The 21,531-nt window shown below is 43.8% G+C and overlaps 1 protein-coding gene across 1 annotated transcript in view; it reads right to left on the bottom strand.

Annotated features, from left to right (window-relative positions):
- Nucleotides 1-21,531, bottom strand: part of cenpe (centromere protein E) — a 122,317-nt gene that overhangs the window by 45,709 nt on the left and 55,077 nt on the right. Inside the window, exons 17-23 of the mRNA XM_078215352.1 lie at nt 21,027-21,059; nt 20,679-20,915; nt 19,657-19,731; nt 10,051-10,179; nt 9,686-9,793; nt 6,667-6,844; nt 3,833-3,987 (exon numbers count right to left, since the gene is read on the bottom strand). Coding sequence (XP_078071478.1) covers nt 3,833-3,987; nt 6,667-6,844; nt 9,686-9,793; nt 10,051-10,179; nt 19,657-19,731; nt 20,679-20,915; nt 21,027-21,059 — 915 coding nt within the window. The remainder of the gene's footprint in view (nt 1-3,832; nt 3,988-6,666; nt 6,845-9,685; nt 9,794-10,050; nt 10,180-19,656; nt 19,732-20,678; nt 20,916-21,026; nt 21,060-21,531) is intronic.

Raw genomic sequence — 21,531 nt, 5'->3', positions numbered from 1 at the left:
CACAGCTGGACACCACCTCGATGTGCATCTTGGGGTAACACCTAGAAGCAGTAGACCACAAAAAGTTGTAGTTCACCAAGAGGGCACGGGTGAAGGTCAGCATTAATCAGGGTTTATCAATAATGTTAAGAACACAAACTGTTCCTCACAGCTGTGACTGTGATTCAGGCCAGGATGGCAGTGTGCATTCGGAGAACAGGTAGGAGTCAGATTTGAGTGGCACCAGGGGCAGGATCCCAGTGTGCACAACAGCAAGTCATCATCCTCCAGCCTTCAATCAAGGCTCGCAACCATTGCCAGTCCAGGACACTAACAGGTTCAGATGTTTCTGGGGGATAGGGTGGTGGGATGACAGGAGCAGGGCAAGGGTGATGTGGTGGTTTGAGGGCCCAGGTCGGTTTGGAGGGGGAATAGCATCTTCACTTGCTCCTGGGGTGTGGTGGTTGCAGCCCCTCACTGCACAGCACCAGCTGGGTGAAGCAGACTGCAATCAAGGCATCCTTCACTGTCCTTCCCTGCCAGATACCTGCCATCGTCGCCTGCCCTCTTTCCCCCGGTTCTTCATATGGTGTGATGTCCACCTCACCCCCTCACTGTTCCTTCTCCTGCTCCAGCTGGTCTCCCCGCTGCTGGGCAATGTTGTGAAGAGCGCAGCAAACAGTGATGATGCATGAAGCACGCACGGGGTCATAATGTAGGGCCCCCAGAACAGTCCAAGCAACGGAACCACATCTTCAGCAGGCCGATGCACCACTCAATGACGGACTGGGTGGCTGCATGTGCCTTGTTGTAGTGGGTCTCTGCCTCAGTCTTAGGCCTCCGCACAATTGTCAGCCATGACCTGAGCGGGTAACCCTCGTCGCCTAGTAGCCATATCAGGAGCCTGGGCTGGTCTTCAAAGATCCCCGGGATGTCCGACTGCTGGATCACAAAGCTGTCATGGACACTCCCTGGATGGCGTGCATCGACCTGCATGATCGTCATTTGATGGTCAGACAATTTGGACGTTCAGGGAGTGGAACCCCTTCCTGTTCACAAATTGCTGCGGCCCTGCATGTGGGGCCTGCAAGGCGATGTGTGTCCCAACTACTGCTCCCTGGACATTGGGAATCCCAGCAATGGATGTGAAGTTGAGAGCCCAGGCCTTTTGCTATGCATGGCCCACATCAAAATTAATAAACTGCCTGGGCAGACAGGGCATTGGTGACCTGCCACACATGTGTGCACGAAGGCCTGGGAGATCCCTGCTAGATCGCCACTGGGTGCCTGGAATGACCCCGGAGGCATAGAAATTGAGGGCAGCCGTCACTTTCACATCCACAGGGAGCAGGTGGCCGCCGCTCCCAAGGTGCCAGGTATGCGAGCACCTCAAATGTGACGCACTGTGGTCTTGGAGGCGTAGCTGGCAACGGCACATTTCAGGAGCGCCTCAAAGGAATTGTGGGGCCTGTACCTCCTTGGCCTCGACACCCTCTGCCTTCTGTGCATCCTCTAGGGAGCCTGTTCACCCACCTCCTGACCCTCAGCGGCAGCCCCCTGCCCTCCCTCGAGGGATTGGTAGTGGCTGCTCTTTGGTGGTCTCTCCACGCCCGCCGCCACCCGAGTTGCCGCCTCCTCCTTCATCCCTGATGCCACCATCATGGCCAGCTCCAGATCAAGTAAACCAAGATCCATCTGCACAGAGGGGTTTGTAAAGAGCACAATGACAGATCATTGGCTGCATAGGCCCATCACTACCCCAATCCCTCACTTGGGCCAGTACCCCCACTTGTGGATGCTGGCAACACCACACAACCCATGGTGCCATGTGTGGCCCAATTAGGGTTGTGGGAGATTCCCATCATGACAAATGCTGGCACAGATTATGCAGGTCGGTGTGCAGCCGTGGGCAATGTGCACCCTTGAGCCATTGCCATGTGCGCGACTGCAGCATCTGTTACAGGCATGTGTTGCTGGTCTGTGTCACAGGGCAGGGACAGACTGCAAATCAGCACCAGATGTGCGCCCAGTGACAGCAGATTCCTTTCAGTCCATGTCTGAACCTCTGCACCCCAGCCTGGAGCAGCAGCTGCTTCATCTGGTTAGGCCTCAGTCAGCACATGGTGCACTCCTCCCCCACCCGAGAACACCAGCACTCAGTCAAGTCCCTGACCACACCCCACAGCAAGACAATGCCACTGCAAAGTGCCCTAGAGGGGAAAGGTAAGCAGGACTCCTTGATTGGGCCTCCCCTACTAAGCTACAGTGCTGCCCTGGAGGGGAAGGATGAGCAGGACTCCTTCATGGAACCTCACCCAGAGAGCTGAGAGAAAATAGAAGCCCCCCTACCCCAGATATCACTGGTCCATGGGCCAACACCTGAAGACAGTAGGAGGAAGGCCACAAGGCATCTCTAGGGCCTGCCTGCAACATCCCCCTCGCTCCACTTACCTCCTGCCAGTTCAAAGCTGCCACGCCAGGCTGAGACTTTTATATACCTGATTCACGCCAGTGACATCATGCCAAGCTGGGAGATCATAGAAATCATAGAAGAAATCATAGAAACCCTACAGTACAGAAAGAGGCCATTCGGCCCATCGAGTCTGCACCGACCACAATCCCACCCAGGCCCTACCCCCATATCCCTACATATTTTACCCGCTAATCCCTCTAATCTACACACCCCAGGACACTAAGGGGCAATTTTAGTATGGCCAATCAACCTAACCCGCACATCTTTGGACTGTGGGAGGAAACCGGAGCACCCGGAGGAAACCCACGCAGACACGAGGAGAACGTGCAAACTCCACACAGACAGTGACCCGAGCCGGGAATCGAACCCAGGTCCCTGGAGCTGTGAAGCAGCAGTGCTAACCACTGTGCTACCGTGCCGCCCCCATGCAAACATGGGTAGAGATAGCCGTGTCAATCTTGATAATAGCATGCTAAGGTATGTAAAGTCATGCAAATCAGCAGCCCGCCGGTTTTCTGCACGTTCCCAGTGGTGCCATTTTTCTCCAGTTGGGAGATGTGCGTGGATTGTAAAAGCTCGCGGGGAACCTGCAAAATGGCCGATACGTGCATCTCCCAGCCCGCCAGAAAAGTTGCGGTTCGCGATGGGAGAATCGGGCCCAATATTCCCATTTGCCTTTTTTTTTCCCTCCACACTTCATATTCCTTTGTAGATGTTTTATGTTCTCCTCACAACTTGCTTTCCCAGCTATCTTTATCAACAGCAAACTTGGCTACAGTACACTTTCTTCCAACTAAATATTGGCAAGATCAAATTTGTCCTTTACATAAAACCATGTTTTGTTTAATTGTATTATGATTTTCTAAATGTCGTGCTGTTAATTCCTTAAAGGATTCCAGCATTTCCCCAATGCTAAAACGCAGGAAAAACTCAGCAGGTTTGGAGGCCACTATGGACAGGGAAAGAGTTTCAAGTCCATGCAACTCAAGTTAACGCTTTCTCTCTCCACAGCGATTGTGTTAACTGGCCTGTAGCTTTCTTTCTCCCACTCTGGAATATAGGCAATACACTTGTTTCCATTCTATTGGGAGCTTTCCAGAATCTAGGGAATTCCAGATTACAGCACTCTGCAGCTACTTCTTTTAATACCCTAGGATACAGGCCAGTTTCAGGGACAAACAGCTCAGTTGCATAGGTATGCCTATTTCTCACTATTGTGACCGTTTAGTTCCTCCCACCCTTTTACCCCAATTCCCTACCATGAGTGGGACACAAATTTGCCTTCATAACAATTGCACTTCAGTGGTCGATGGTATACAGCAAAAGCTCTAATAGTACATAATCAAGCATTCTCTAAAGTACTCATTGTACCTTCATTACCTGTTTTGCTAATTCGTCGACTTTTTCAGGCAATGATTTATATTGAGACAGAAGGGATGCTTCTTCCTGCAGGCTAGTCTTTTCTTTTTCTGTTTTTTCCAACCGTTGTTTAAGATCAAATATGTCCTTCTCCAAATGAATATGATCCAATAAATCTAGGTTTATCAAAACAAGGTAGATTAAAATGCTGATCAACAGGTTCAGTGTACAGAGGTAACAGCTAAAATCCTTTCAACATTAGCAATTGGCTTTTTCCATCAAAATGATTAATGCAAGATCAGTAATCATCACCCCCCTCTATTCAATCTCCTGAAGATTTAGATTTAATCTAATTTCAGATGGTTTGTATTTTGACTGTCAGTTTTAATATTTCACTGTTACTGAACAAACTTAAATATCCAGGTGGTGCTGATACTAATCCTGAACTGGGAGGGTAGAGGTGGTAGTAGGAAGGAAGCAAGATAAGGAAAATTACAATTTCCAGCAATATTTTAATCATGGGAATCCAATGAATGTGTTTTCAGAGAGTACAGTCTTTATAATTTCCATTGTGTTTCCTCTGAGCTGTGCAGTGCAATAACAAAGGATCAACTTGAGCTGTCCCTTTAAAGATTTCATGTATGGCAGGTTGAAAAATATTTAAAGGTACGGTACATTGAAATAAACAGGGCGTGCACAAAGAAAATTTGGAGGCATCATTATCCATTCCCCGAAACTTCGACTCAGATTATTCCACTTCCTTGGCTCATACCGAGAGAGTCTGCAGATTCTTCAAAACATGGCATAACTTTTCTTTTAAGCACAAGTTGTGGCAGCAGTCAATACTGAACTAGTACATAAAGACCCAGGTTTTACTCCTGAGCAATGGCAACAAAAATAAATCAACTCTTGGCAACTCAAACAGCAAGAATTTTGATGGAGGTGGTGGCTTCAGTTGAACAGAATGGTGTGGACTATGATCTATCATTACAAGTGAGAGATTTTTGAAAAACTCGCTGCCTCTTTATCGGCTTACCTTGTATTGCCCTGAAGGGTTTTGCAAGATTTTTGCTAGAGGTTTAGCCTACTTACACACCAAATGTTACATTTTTGCTGATAAGTCCATTCTACAATTGTAAAGAACTCGAGTGAACTCTGCCAATGCAAATAGACTCTTCCACACTTAGGTATGCAGCACAAATATGCTTTAGCAAAAAAAACTGGATTCCTATTTTGAATGGCTGCATTCACACAATAATGGAGAGAAACTCAGCAATATGGGGGTTCACCAAATGGAGAACAGAGCTGAAATAGGAGCATTGTTAATTTCGCTCCCAAATTGCAATTTTGACAATGAAAGAGCAAAGTTCCAACTAAGTGAAGGAAGTTTTATCAAAACCCATGCAACGCATGTGCATTTAAGGTACTCTACACAAGAATCAGGGCAAGAGCATGATGTACAAAAATGATTACTTTTTTGCAATTATGGTTTCAAAAATCTGCTATCTTCTAAATGATACAACATGTACACAACAGCCAGTTAGCAAAATGCTTTACAATCCATTTAACATGTGCTTCAATAATGGGAACACCATGTTGATTCCTCTTAAATTAACATCGAGTTTTAAGGGTAGCTGCACAACTTTCCTTGAAGAAGTCCAACAGCAAAGGCAAAAGATAATGGAGTTTTATTGTGCACCAGCTCAGTTACATTGGTATTGAGCAACAAGGGCTGTGGAATCTTATTTTTGCAGCTAGTACATTTAAAACAGCCAATTGGTGTTTCACAGACCTGCACATCAAGCTTTTGGTTTCTAATATACTAAATCCCCACAATGTATTTCACACCAGCTTTGGGCAGTGCAACAGCTGTGCTCACTAGGACGTACCTCACACAGACTCAGCCAAGATGGTACACAAGAGGATAAAAAATAGACCACAAGGAATGACAAATTAAAATCCAGCTGACAACTTGCATAACAAACATCAGGGGGGCACTGCCCACCTTAAAGGCCCAATCCAAGGCAAACCAACTGTCAGTTTTTGTGGGGCCAAGCCAGGATGAGAGCTTGGCAGAGGAAGTAGGTAGGCAGACAGTGGACCATTTGTATTTGCTTCTGTACCTTCTGTTCATGAATTTACATCTATGCATTTGTGTCCTGCAACTGCTCCTTCAAGCCTAGTGCTGAAGAGCATATGTGGGTGTGCCTGTCCATTGGTACACAAAAATAATTTAGGGTCTTAAGAATGGCAGGAGATCCTAATTTAAAGATTGAAAGGTCTATGGTTACTTTGCACAGGAATGCTGGCCCACTGAAATCCACTTGATAGAGTCAAACTGGCCTCAAGCAATGTTAGGGAGGTGCAAATCATCCTCCAATTTCTTTGTAAGACATAATACTATACAGAGGCTAACAAGTTATAATTAATCATAAAAGTAGGTCTGATAATACACAAGACATAATTTTACTTGGCCTTATAAGTAAAAAAAAACATGATCATAAAGTAAAATTGTCATAAAGTAAAACTTCTGCAATTGCTGCAACACAAAAAGGAAGAACCAGACAGCAATGTCTCCTCTTTGTTAATCTTGAGACAATTAGAGAAGGACAAAAAACCACCAGTGCAAAGGTTAGGCTATATTTTAGAGATAGAAATTTGGGAAGGAGAAAGATGGAAAGCTGCATTCCACTTCTGACATTGCCTTTTAAAAAGAAAATGGCATATAGAACTACAAACTAAACCAAAATAAATTCATTTAGTTAACCAAAACTAAATTCAAATCCAGGCTAATGATTAATAACATTGCACAATGTGGTCCTTAAATGTGAAATAGTATATTACACCAACAGTACCTTTAGGGACTTTTCCATCCATTAGTGACATGAGCTTGGTATTTTCATTGAAAGCAGAATTTAATTCTCTCTGTAAATCACATTGCATTTCTTTGTAGCGTGACCGCTCAGTATCTCGCTGGCTGCTGTACAATTGCACATCTTTTTCCATCCGTTGATAGGTCACCCTCATTTTATCCTTCAGTTCACAAAAAATTTAAAATAAACAACCTTGGGACCATAATACAGTTTTACTAACTCAATATTATTCTCTCAGCCCGGAAGTACAACAGTTGACTTTTCAGCCTTCTGGCATGTAATTGCAATGAATACAGTCACAATTGTGTACTTTGCCCAAAAACATTCTCAACCATTTTCAACCTAATGATAGTAAAAATTGTGCTTTAAGCATATAAGACCATAAGACCATAAGACATAGGAGCGGAAGTAAGGCCATTCGGCCCATCGAGTCCACTCCACCATTCAATCATGGTTGATTTCAACTCCATTTACCCGCTCTCTCCCCATAGCCCTTAATTCCTCGAGAAATCAAGAATTTATCAATTTCTGTCTTGAAGACGCTCAACGTCTCGGCCTCCACAGCCCTCTGTGGCAATGAATTCCACAGACCCACCACTCTCTGGCTGAAGAAATTTCTCCTCATCTCTGTTCTAAAGTGACTCCCTTTTATTCTAAGGCTGTGCCCCCGCGTCCTAGTCTCCCCTGTTAATGGAAACAACTTCCCTACGTCCATCCTATCTAAGCCGTTCATTATCTTGTAAGTTTCTATCAGATCTCCCCTCAACCTCCTAAACTCCAATGAATATAATCCCACGATCCTCAGACGTTCATCGTATGTCAGGCCTACCATTCCTGGGATCATCCGTGTGAATCTCCGCTGGACCCGCTCCAGTGCCAGTATGTCCTTCCTGAGGTGTGGGGCCCAAAATTGATAAACATCTAATGTAATTTTGTAAAGAATTGTTTGAGTTTTCCCACTTTGAGTGTATGAAACATTGTTACACACAAAGCAACCAAGGCTGATTTTCTGTTGATCTGTAGCCAAGGTGGCATTGTTTGATTACTTTTATGGAGCATCTTACCTGGAATAGGTCTGAGGGTATTTTTGTGGTGCTTGCCCCTCTGAAATAGACATTCCACAAATGGAACAAAACACTGCCACAAAAATACATTTTAAATTAATCTGCAATTTAGATTGACCTACACCCAATTAATCATAAGATCCTGTGGTCAATGTATTGCTGGTGTTAAATGTCCTGCAACAGAAAAGCCACTTTGTTAGTCCATGACACAGCTCAATGCTGAAAAGTGCACTGAACTATTCATTTCTCTTCAAAACTGATGTGGTAATAGTATCCACATTAGACTTTTTATGCACAGGTTGGTCATTGGTCATCTAAACAGTACTGACGAGATCACAAATCAGCACATTCTCAGCATTATAGCAAGATATAACAATTACCTCTCACTGCATGGGAATGACACCCAATAATCTACTGCAGTCTATAGATGTTAGGAATTCATCTGGGGCTTTAGTGACCTTGCTATGCAAGGAAAATTGCTTGCCGAAACCCAAAGTGTAATGCAGTGGGACACCCAAATCTCCTTGGCTTTAGCAATATTCCGAGCAGCAGCTCTGCCCCAGAAACAGAGTCTCGACTAGGTATTTCAAGCTTTTGAGAAAGGGTGTAGTAATGCCACAGAATCTAGTGGAAAATATTTTTACATCCTTTAAAAATAGCCACAATGACAGAATAAATAGTGCTCTGTAACACCTAGTGTAACCACAATATAGTGTGCAAAAAAATTCAAAATATGGCATTGTAATGTGACTTTGCATGTATTGTTTGAATTTTAAAAAAATGTTCTGCTCACTTGCACTCTGCCCAGACTCCTTTCACTTTCCTTCCTCCTCAAATTTACAAGCACTTCCTTCTCAGTCATCTTTGCAGTTTTTTTCACCGCATTCTTCGTTTCTCTGCTCTGAATATCTTTCATATGCCCTTCAATTTACTCATTCCTTTGCACATTCACTCCTTATCCTTCACTTTTTCTTCTGCTCCTCCCTCCCACTCTTCCTCTATCTTTTCCGACATCATGCCAGAGACTTTTCCTAATTCCCTGTCGCATTTCACTTCCCTTAGATCCACACAGTCTTTATATTGTGGCAGAGTACACACTGTTTGAAGCAAGCAAAAGAGAACATCTAGGCAACATTTCTTTCTCCCCCCTCCAAGATGGCGCTGGAACGAGGCGACTTCTTGCAAGCTGTGCTGAGCACAACTTCTAATTCTATCTTTTATTCTCGTTCTATGCTTCTAAAACTTCATTCTAACTCTTAAACTCTAACAATGTTCTAATTCAATCTTAGATTTGGTGCTGCTCAATCTCGTTTCCTTCTCTGAACAGTGCTTTGTCTGTATAGCGCACAAGAAACAATACTTTTCACTGTATACAAAGACATGTGACATGTGTAGGGTGGCACGGTAGCACAGTGGTTAGCACTGCTGCTTCACAGCTCCAGGGACCTGGGTTCGATTCCCGGCTTGGGTCACTGTCTGTGTGGAGTTTGCACATTCTCCTCGTGTCTGCATGGGTTTCCTCCGGGTGCTCCGGTTTCCTCCCACAGTCCAAAGATGTGCGGGTTAGGTTGATTGGCCAGGTTAAAAAAAAAATTGCACTTTCGAGTCCTGAGATGCGTAGGTTAGAGGAATTAGCGGGTAAATATGTGGGGGTAGGGCCTGGGTGGGATTGTGGTCGGTGCAGACTCGATGGGCCGAATGGCCTCCTTCTGCACTGTCGGGTTTCTATGATTTCTATGAATAATCAAATCATCTTAGTATCCATCAGGACATCTAATAAATATAGTCTGCCTACTCATTCTTTCCTTGCCCTAAAAACTTTGGAACTCTCCCAAAGAGTTGTGGTGTGGAGCATGTTCAATGTAAATTCATAGCAGTGATTACTGTAGTGGATTATACAAGCAATTATTGAAGTTGCATCAAGAACTATTAACTACCATTTCTTCCTTCAGCTCCAGATTTTCACTTCTAGTAAAGGAAGCTTCTTTCTTTGCATCCAGTGTTACAACTTCTGCATCATTCAGTGATTGCTGCAGTTGTTTGATCTAAAATACAAGTCAGCAAAAAAGTGAATATAAATCCATTTTCTTTATAATGTAAAGAAATGACATACAAAATACAAAACACCCTCGTAAAAACTTTAATAGGATTCATTACAAGTTAACAAAAGTTCCATTATGATTTTTGGCAAAGCTCAAATTAAGTTACTAAAATTCTTCTATCTTCCTTGACCAAAGAATGCCTCCAAGACTCTAAATAAAATAAAAATGTTAAATATGATAAATCAATACTCCACCCTTACCTGTACTGTTAACGTCTCAAGATTCACCTTGCCGTTCAATACTTCTTTAAATCGTTCTAACTGTTGTTGAAGATCCAGGAGATTCTGTTCCTGTTCTTTCAGCCTGTCAGTCTTAGTCTTTAGTTCTGCCTGTTAAGAAATTAAAATTCCCACTATAGTGTCTGCTTGATATCAAGCACCAAGATCTACCAACCCATCTCTAACCTCCCTTTTCTTTACAAAGTAATTGAATGTTTTGTCCATGAAAGATCAACGTCAAAGCTCTAATTCCAATGTCTTTGGGAAAAACACTATCAAAATTTGATAGTGAACTGAAGACGCTCAGTGTCCTCAGTGCTTGGAATGGCCTCTAGTCAAATGTCAACAATGCCTGCAGAGACACGCTTGGATTTTGTGTCAGGAAACATCAGGATTAGTTTGACAAGTGATTTGGATACTGATGAACTGATTGAAGGTAAACAAGGTGCAAAGCACATGCTTACATCTGTTATCCATGGGGTGATACAGTGGCAAAGGGGCAGCATGGTGGTGCAGTGGTTAGCACTGCTGCCTCAGTGCCAGGGACCCGAATTCAATTCCGGCCACAGGTGGCTGTCTGTGTGAAGTTTGCATATTTTCCCCATGTCATAGTCAGTCAGAGGTTTACAGCATGGAAACGGGCCCTTCGGCCCAACTTGTTCATGCCGTCCCTTTTTTTTAAAAAACCTCTAAGCTAAAACCTGCATTTGGCCTATATCACTTTATACTCATCTTACCCATAGAACTGTCTAAATGCTTTTTAAAAGACAAAATTGTACCTGCCTCTACCACTACCTCTGGCAACTTGTTCCAGACACTCACTGCCCTCTGATAAAATTGCCCCTCTGGACAATTTTGAATCTGTCCCCTCTCACCTTAAACCTATGCCCTCTAGTTTTAGATTCCCCTACCTTTGGGAAAAGATATTGACTATCTAGCTGATCTGTGCCCCTCATTATTTTATAGACCTCTATGAGATCACCCCTCAGCCTTCTACGCTCCAGAGAAAAAAGTCCCAGTCTATCCAGTCTCTCCTTATAACTCAATCCATCAAGTCCTGGTAGCATCCTAGTAAATCTTTTCTGCATTCTTTCTAGTTTAATATCCTTTCTATAAATAGGGCGACCAGAACTGTACACAATATTCCAAGTGTGGCCTTACCAATGTCTTGTACAACTTCAACAAGACATCCCAACTCCTGTATTCAATGTTCTGACCAATGAAACCAAGCATGCTGAATGCCTTCTTCACCACTGTCCACCTGTGACTCCACTTTCAAGGAGCTATGAACATGTACCCCTAGATCTGTTCTGCAACTCTCCCCAACACCCTATTAACTGAGTAAGTCCTGCCCTGGTTCAATCTACCAAAATGCATACCTCACATTTATCTAAATTAAACTCCATCTGCCATTCATCAGCCCACTTGGTCCAATTGATCAAGATCCCGTTGCAATTGGAGATAACTTTCTTCACTGTCCACTATGCCAATCTTGGTGTCATCTGCAAACTTACTAACCATCTTATATTCTCATCCAAATCATTATTAATGACAAATAGTGGACCCAGCACTGATCCCTGAGGCACACCACTGGTCACAGGCTTCCAATTTGAAAAACAATCCTGTAGTTTCTGTCAAGAAGCCAATTTTGTATCCATTTAGATACCTCACCCTGGATCCAGAGAGATTTAACCTTATGCAACAACCTACCATGTGGTACCTTGTCAAAGACCTTGCTAAAGTCCATGTAGACAATATCAACTGCACTGCCCTCATCTACCTTATTTGTTATCCCTTCAAAAAACTCAAATTGAGACATGATTTTCCACTCTGACATGCTAACTGTCCCCAAATGCCTGTAGACCCTATCTTTCAAAATACCTTCCAACAACTTACCCACCACAGATGAGGCTCACTGGCCTATAGTTCCCAGGCTTTTCCTTGCAGCCCTTTTTAAGCAAAGCCACAACATTTTCCACCCTTCAATCTTCAGGCACCTCACCTGTGACTATCGATGATTCAAATATCTGCTAGGGGGACCCGCAATTTCCTCCCTAGCCTCCCACAACGTCCTGGGATACACTTCATCAGGTCCTGGGGATTTATCAACCTTGATGCGCTTCAAGACTTCCAGCATCTCCTCTGTAGTATGTACACTCAAGACATCACTATTTATTTCCCCAAGTTCCCTAACATCCATGCTTTTCTCAATAGTAAATACTGATGAGAAATATTCAATTAGGATCGCACCCATCCCTTGTGGATCCATACATAGATGGCCTTGTTGATCCTCAAGAGGCCCTACTCTCTCCCTTGTTACTCTTTTGCCCTTCATTTGTAGCTCTTTGGATTCTCCTTTGCCATATCTGCCAAAACAATCTCGTGTCCCTTTTGCCCTCCTGATTTCTCTCAACTCTACTCCTACACCCCCTATACCTCAAGGGATTCACTTGATCTCAGCTGCCTATGCATGCCTCCTCCTTGACCAGAGCCTCAATATCCTGAGTCATCCAGGGTTCCCTTCTTCTGCCAGCCTTGCCCTTCACTCTAAGAGGAATGTGCTTCCCCTGAACCCTGGTTAACACTTTTGAAAGCCTCCAACTTACCAGACTTCCTTTTGCCTTCCCACAGACTCCCCCAATTAACTTTTGAAAGTTCCGGCCTGATATCAAAATTGGCCTTGCCCCAATTTAGAATTTTAACTTTTGGGCCAGACCTATCATTCTCCATAGCTATCTTAAAATAGAATTATGATCACTGGTCCCAAAGTGATCCCTCTAACAATTCTGCCACCTGCCCTTCCTTATTTCCCAAGAGGTCAAGTTTTGTCCCCTCTGTAGTCAGGCCATCCACATACTGAAGAAATTCCTCCTGAATACACTCAACAAATTTCTCTCCATCCAACCCTCTAATACTGTGGCTGTCCCAGTCAATGTTGGGAAAGTTAAAATCCCCTATTACCACCCTAATTTTCTTGGAGCTACGTAATCTCCTTATGTATTTGCTCCTCAATTTCCCACCCACTATTTGGGGGCCTATCAAAGTGATTTCCCCCTTATTTCAGTTCTACCCATATAGACTCAGTGGCCAAACCCTCAGATGTATCCCTCTCAGTACTGCCATGATGTTTTCCCTAATCAAAAAAGTGCAACTCCCCCGCCTCTCTTACCTCTTGTTCTATCTTTCCTATTGTATCTGTACCCTGGAACGTTGAGTTGCCAGTCCTGTCCCTCCCTTAGCCATGTTTCAGTAATGGCTATAATATCCCAGTTCCATGGACTCATCTATGCCCTGAGTTCATCTGCCTTGCCCGTCAGGCCTTATGCATTGAAATAAATGCAGTTTAATCTGGACTTCCCTTGCTCTGTCTTGCTCTTGCCTGATCTGTCTGGTACTAGGATTACTAACACTGCCTTTGCTACTTAATGTGCTCTTTTGTGCTGTCCTCAACCTTCCCTCCTGCTTTGGATCCCACCCCCCTGCCAAACTAGTTTAACCCCTCCCAATGGCTCTTGCAAATCTTCCCGCCAGGATGTTAGTCCCCCTCCAGTTCAGGTGTAACCCGTCCCTCTTGACCACATCACCCCTTCCCCAGAAAAGATTCTAATGATCCAAAAATCTAAATCTCTGCCCCAGCTCTCAAGACATGCATTCATCTACCTAATCTCCCTATTCCTACTCTCACTAGCATGTGGCACCGGTAGTAGTCCAGAAATTACCACCCTTGAGGTCCTGCACTTTAGCCTTATCCTATTCACACTTCAGGACCTCATCCCCTTTCCTACCTATGTCGTTGGTACCAATATGTACAACGACCTCTGGCTGCTCACCCCCCCCCCTTAAGAATGTCCTGCAATTGCTGAGATGTTCTTGACCCTGGCACCAGAGGGTCAACACCATCCTGGAGTCTTGATTGCGGCCACAGAAACGCCTGTCTGTGCCTCTAACTAGTGAGGCCCCTATTACTACTGCTCGCTTGCTCTTTGCCCAATCCTGCTCTACAGCAGAACCAGGTGTGCTGCCACAGACATCTCCCCGACTGGCTATCCCCCTCAACAGTATCCAAAATGGTATACCAGCTTGAAAGGGGAATAGCCACATAAGATTCCTGCACTATCTGCCTGCCTCTCCTGACGGTCACCCATCTACCTGTCTGAACCTGTGGTGTGACAACCTCCCTGTAACTAATGTCTATCACACTCTCTGCCTCCTGTATGCTCCGCAGTGCATCTGCCTGCTGCTCCAACTGAACAATGCGGTCTGAGGAGCTGCAACTGGACACTTCCTGCAGACAAAATTGTCAGGGAGGATTGCTCCCCGATTTCTCCACATCTAGCAGGAGGAGCACACCACTGCCCTAACTGCCATACTACCCGTATACAGGTAAAAAGGATAAAATAATCTCAACTCCTCTCCCTTGCTTGTGGTCCTCCCGATGACTTTTGTTTGGGTTAGAGGAGGAGGTAGGGAGGGAAACACTGTAGTGTTTGGGGTTCAACTGTCTGGGTGCTCCAGCTTCCTCCTAGAGCCCAAAGGTATGCAGGTAAGGTTGATTGGCCATGGTAAATTGATCCTAGTGTTAGGGTATTGGCAGGGTACATGTGGGGTTACAGGGGTGGAGCCTGGGTGGGATTGTGGTTGGTGCAGACTCGATGGGCTGAGTGGCCTCCTTCTGCACTGTGGGGATTCTACGATTCCCTACAGTGCAGGAAGCCATTCGGTCCATCAAGCCTGCAACAGCCCTCGGACAGTATCTTATCCAGACCCTGGCCCTGTAACTCAATTTACTAACCCCTCTAACCTACACATCTCGGGACACTAAGGGCCAATTTTGCAAGGCCAATCCACCTAACCCATGCATCTTTGGATTGAGAGAGGAAACCCATGCAGACACAGAACATACAAACTCCACACAGACAGACACCTCAAGCTGGAACTGAACTTGGGTGCCTCGATCAATTTTGGCCCAAGAGCCAGCTCCTCGGAGGCCCGAGGGTGCATTCAATCAAGAATGAATTGTTAAAGGAGGGATTGTTTTCAACGCCATCCCTCAGCACCCAGTTAGAGAAGAGCTTGGAACGTCACTGCCATCAATGGATGTGATAAAAGCAATCTCACAAATGAACAACAAAACTGCAGGATGCGATGGAATCTCCACTGGAATCTTTATCAAGGAAAGGAGCCAACATTACAGCTCCATACTCCAGTCCGTCAGATCTGCAACAGAGAGGAACTCCTCAAATGATCTTAAGATAGATGACAATAATCAAGAAAGGGGACAATCCAACTGTGGAAATTACAGCAGCATCTCCCTGATTACTATTGCAGGAAAGATTACAAGAATCCTTCGGAATCAAATTACACTTGAAGAGCTACTCCCTGAATGTCAGTGGGTTTCAGCCATCAAGAGGCACGAGTGACATGAATTTTCCAGCATACTAACTACAAGAGACGTCAACCTTGCTACATAGCCTTCAATTCTGTAAATTGTGAGGCACTCTAGAAGTTTGTAGTATAATACCCTCAGAATTCATGACTATTTTTCGCCTAGTCTATGATACATGAGTGGTGATGATATGAGCAGTGATCCTTAACTGATCCATTATAGACTCGAGGTTAAGACAGGAGTCAAACAAGGTTGTGTCATCATTCCAAGTCTTTTATTGATCATCCTTTCTGCTGTCTGACTAGAGACCAGCTGCCTGCTGGAGTGCAACTTATCAAACACATAAGCCATGCATTCTGAACTAATCTCAGGTGACTCCAATCAAAAACCAAGACTATCCTATCTACAATCATTGAGCTCCAATATGCTGCAGTAAGAACTGTGTTTGAAAAGGATCTTGAGAATCAATGTATTTACTGAGGCACACGAGAAGATGGGACTTGCACTCAACATTAAGACCAAACTCTTCCATCAGCAAGGTCCAAAGGCACATGGCCCAATCCCATTAGGATTCACGAGGAGTGCCTGGAAAACTCAGAACACTTCTACTACCTTGCAAACTTTCTGCACAAGTCTGAGGTTGATGATGAAATCCAGCTTTGCCCGAAATCTGGTGAACCCTTTGGCAACCTGAGGAAGTGGGTGTTTGAAGATCAATGTCAAAACTGAAAAGAAGCTCAAGGTCTACCACCATGACCCTTTCCTTACTATATGGAGCAGAAACATGGGCAATGAACGGGAGGCAAGTGACATCATTCTTTGGGAGGCAAGGGCTGAGATTCAGAGCCTTTGGCTTTGATCTTTGGGTCCTCACTGTCCACGGGGATAGTGCCAGAGGACTGGAGTGGCGAATGTTGTTCCTCTGTTCAAGAAAGGAAATAGGAATGACCCTGGTAATTATAGGCTGGTTAGTCTTACTTTGGTGGTCAGTAAGTTAATGGAAAAGGTCCTGAGGGATAGGATTTATGACCATTTGGAAAGATGCAGCTTAATCCAGGATAGTCAACACAGATTCGTGAAGGAAAAGTCTTGCCTCAAATTTGATTGAATTCTTTGAGGAGGTAACTAATGTGTAGATGATGAAGGTAGAGCAGTTGATGTCGTATACATGGATTTTAGTAAGGCATTTGATAAGGTTCCCCATGGTAGGCTCATGAAGAAAGTAAGGTGTGGGAAGAGGGAAATTTGGCCGATTGGATAAGTAACTGGCTCTCTCATAGAAAATGCCATTAGCTTTCGGAGCGCTGCTCCACTCCATCTGACGAAGGAGCAACACTCCGAAAGCTAATGGCATTTGCTACCAAATAAACCTGTTGGACTTTAACCTGGTGCTGTTAAAACTCTTACTGTGTTTACCCCAGTCCAACGCTGACATCTCCACATCATATCTCATAGAAGACAGAGGGTGGTGGTGGATGGAAAATTTTCAGACTGGAGACCAGTTACCAGCGGTGCACCACAGGGATCAGTGCTGGGTCCTCTGCCATTTGTGATTTTTATCAATGACTTGGAGGAGGGGGCTGAAGGGTGGGTCAGTAAATTTGCTGATGACACCAAGATTGGTGGAGTAGTGGACAAGGTGGAGGGCTGTTGTAGGCTGCAAAGAGGCGTTGATAGGATGCAGAGCTGGGCCGAAAAATGGCAGATGGAGTTTAACCCTGATAAGTGCGAGGCGATTAATTTTGGTAGGACAAATTTGAATGCGGATTACAGGGTCAACGGCAGGGTTCTGAGGAATGTGGAGGAACAGAGAGATCTTGGGGTTCATATCCACAGATCTCTGAAGGTTGCCACTCAACTGGATAGAGCCGTGAAGAAGGTCTATAGTGTGTTGGGGTTCATCAACAGGGGGTTTGAGTTTAAGAGCCATGGGGTTATGCTGCAACTGTACAGGACCTTGGTGAGACCACATTTGGAATATTGTGTGCAGTTCTGGTCACCTCACTATAACAAGGATGTGGAAGCATTGGAGAGAGTGCAGAGGAGATTTACCAGGATGCTGCCTGGTTTGGAGGGTAGGTCTTATGAGGAAAGGTTGAGGGAGCTAGGGCTTTTCTCTTTAGAGCGGAGGAGGATGAGGGGTGACTTAAGAGGTTTATAAGATAAGGGGGATAGATAGAGTGGATGTTCAGAGACTATTTCCTCAGGTGAATGTAGCTGTTACTAGGGGGCATAACTAAGGTTCATGGTGGGAGATATAGGAGGGATGTCAGAGGTAGGTTCTTTACTCACTGGTTGGGGTGTGGAATGGACTGCTTGCTGTGATAGTGGAGTCTGACACTTTAGGAACTTTCAAGCGGTTATTGGATAGGCACATGGAGCACACTAGAATGATAGGGAGCGGGATAGCTTGATCTTGGTTTCGGACAAAGCTCAGCACAACATCGAGGGCCGAAGGGCCTGTACTGTTCTATGTTCTATGTGACACTTCAATGCACTGGAGTCATACTGTCAGTGCCACTTGACAAACTTCTTTCATATTAAACAGGAGGCAAGATGCATAAAACATCAGTGACCTCTCAATGCTACGAGAATACTGGACAAGCCTAATGCTCATTAAGATCTAGCTTGATGGATCATAATTTAAAGAATGTAATGCGTAGAAGAACCAAGGGCAAGGAAATTAACAGCAGTACGCCAAGATTAAATTGAAACACCAAGAATCTTTACTTAAAAACCTAAACAAAATACAAAAACGACTAAATTAGGTACACTGAGCAAACAAATAAGGATTCTAAACAAAATGAGCTTCTACCTTAAACTCAATACAACAGACTTAGCCCAGTTTAACCTATGTGCCTTTTATTCTGATAGGCTTTTCACTCATTCTGGAAGGCAGACTGTTTTTCTGGCTGCGCAGGTTACAGCTTGGGTCTAAGATGTAATGGTATATTCCTACTGATCCAAATGTAGATGTCACTAATGGTCAGACACCACAACCCACCACACTCCCTTGGCATCTACTCTTTTGCTGGACTGCTCTCTTTAGAGCTACTTGGTCCGTTCCAATTTTATAGAATTCCCTCTTTTCCCCTCTGAACATGCAGAACTGAGTTATCTACTTAAACATAACAGACTGGATGACGTACAACCTCCAGGTCAGCTTCCTTTGTACTTTTTCTAAAAAAATCCAACATCCACTAGTTTTTCTCCGAGAGGATGGTTCCACCCTCAGCAATGTTCTGCCCATCAGCCTCAGGGCATTCTTGCTTCTAAGAGCCTTGCAGAATGCCCTGAGGTCAAAGGCCCTGAAGTCAAAAGGTTCAAACATGGTTTGTTCAAATATGCCTACTGAACAAAAAGCAAACAACCCCCAATTTATCTTAAATTAAAACCGGGACTCTACATTCTTAACCCTCAATTCAGACAGTTTAACAAGCAAGCACCAAAAGCATCGAGGCTATGATAATCTGCCAGCAGTTTGCTGAGTTGGCCATATAGCTCAGATATCAGATACCAGGTTCCCAAAGCAGGTTCTGTGGAAAAGATGCTCCCTCTTGCGATGGAATCCAGAACCAGGCATTGTCTTTACAGGACAGCTGAGGCGAATGTTTTCTCTAGAGGGTTGTGCAACTTTGGAACCGGGATCACAGTATTTAAGGCAGAGGTAGATTGATTTCATTGCCCAAAACAATCCAAGGCTATCAGGGGTAGATAGGAATGTGGAACTCAATGCAAACAGATCAACCATGATTGTATTGAATGGCACAGCAGGCTCAAGGGACTGAATGGCCAACATCTGCTCCGATATTTTGTGTTTGATATTATGTAACGGTTTTGGATTTCATCACATGCAAAGTAAATGGTTAAAAAAACACAAGATATCGTGCTCTTCCTTAAAGTATTATTTTTCAGCAGTTTTCCCCATTGCTGTAGTGAGGATTACATTACACTTTCCATGATTTAAAGATCGACTTTACTAAATAAAAATACTACAACTTTTAGAAAACAGATACCACTGAGCCCTGGCAGGAGCAATCTTGTGTTCTATGAGCATAGCAACTCTCTCCAAATGAACAAAGAACTGTTTTTAAATAATTTATAATTGAGATCAGCAGAGAATGTCCATTTTCTTAAATTGGTGAATAAATTGTACCTTAATGTTCATTAAAAGCAGAATATTTAAATACAAAATCACTTACCTCAAGTCCCTGGTTGACAATCTCAGAATTGTGAATCAGCTCCCTTAATGTTGCATTTTCATGCTTTTGTTGTGCCTGCAAGCAGCCCAGGAAGGGAGATTATATTAGAATTGATGGTTGTAAATCAAGCTGGTATTTCTCATGCTTCTACTTGCAACGTGAATCTGAAAACATGGCAGGATCTACATGTACCTGATGGCATCCAGATCTACCTCACCATCTCTCACAAACCCTCCAATGTCTCAGTTTGCCATCCAGAGATTTCCTCCAACTATTGGGGAGACCAAAGTTACTGTTTCCGACCCCAACCATATATTCCATTCCCTAGTGGATTCTATCCCTTCCCCTGACAACTGTCTTGGCATAAACAAATCATTCACAATCTCATCATGTTGATCCAGTGAAGAACTTCTAATGCACTTCCACTCTCCCAGCCAAGACCGATGACTTCCAGCTCTAACATTGTTTCAGCAACAGATCGGCTGATTTGGACACTCATCTATGTCTCATCTATAAACAGTTATCCAATAGCTCAGTCTTAACTATTCCAATGTTCTCCTGGCCAGCATCCCACCCTGCATAAGTTTGATCCCATCACAATCTATTGCCCACATTCTAAATCACACCACATCCCCAGTGTTTGCTAACTTATTTGGATCCCAGTCCGACAATGCCATAAATTTAAAATTCAAATGCTTGTTTTAAACAAACAGAACTAGATTTTTCTCTATTCTACCTGGGACTTAAATAATCATCTTATTAGTAATGAAGGAGGGTTGCACATTCCAATGGAATCTGCCTAATGGTTTGTTTATTTCAGTTAATGGATGGTGAATCAGGCATCCTGCATTGTGCACAAAGCACAAGCAAGGAAAATCTGTGCAAAAGCTGAAATGGGATTGATGTGAATTTTTTTTCATATAAAATGAAGCTAGCCTTCATTCCTGGTCTTTACCGATCGCCTTTTGCAAGGTCACTGTTGTGGTACTGCAGGCTAAATATTTTCAAAATTCACTTCTTACCTTCTCCTCTTTCTCAGCTTCTTTTTCCAAGAACTCAAACTCTTCAATTTCTCGTTTCTCTTTCAATTCTTCAATTCTTCCCCTCAGTTTTTCTAGTTCTTGGATTTCCTTTCTCTGCTTCTCATTCTCCATTTTGAAGTATTTTGCATTCTCTGCCTGTTCTTTCAGGAGTTTTTTTAATTCTTTAATTTCTTCTCTCTGTTGATCATTCTCCAATTTTGAGCTTTCTGCATCAAGCTGGAAAGTATTATTGATACTCAGAAGAGGAGGCACATTGAATCTCGTAACAGTTTGACAGAACAACCCTCACATACCCTTTTTGAGTAAAGCTCAAGTATCAATACTGACCTGTAATTGTTTCACAACATGGCTTGTATAATCCTGAAATATTAGGCAAGTGATTAAAATCAAAAAACAGTAAAAGAAAAGCAAGTATTTTCACAGTTGAAACCAGAAGGGCTTCGAGAGATTTAACCCTGGAGTCTCGCTTGTCTTTCCCCACTTCCTAATCAGATGTAGACTGAGGTTTTGTAATAAACCTTGGTCTTTCCCCAATGTATGCGAGGACAAGGCTAGAGCAGGATCAGAGATAGGGAAAGAGTAGAGGAGACATGAGAAAGAATAAAGAATTTTCCACCATTTGGGCAAGAAAACAATGTTCTTAAGGACAGCACTGCAGTTTTTGTATTCTATGAACATTCGAACATAAATTAGGAGCAAGAGAATGCCAATTGGCCCCTAGAACCTGTTCCACCATAAGATCATGGCTGATCTGAATGCGGCCTCAAACATCACTTTCCTGCCTACCCCTATATCCTTGTTAATCAGGAATCTGCATTAAAAATATTCAATG

This window comes from Mustelus asterias, chromosome 6, assembly GCF_964213995.1.
Source record: "Mustelus asterias chromosome 6, sMusAst1.hap1.1, whole genome shotgun sequence".
In the NCBI taxonomy this organism is placed as follows: domain Eukaryota; kingdom Metazoa; phylum Chordata; class Chondrichthyes; order Carcharhiniformes; family Triakidae; genus Mustelus; species Mustelus asterias.
The sequence above is the reverse complement of the archived record's forward strand: the minus strand, read 5'-3'. Positions and strand labels throughout refer to the sequence as shown.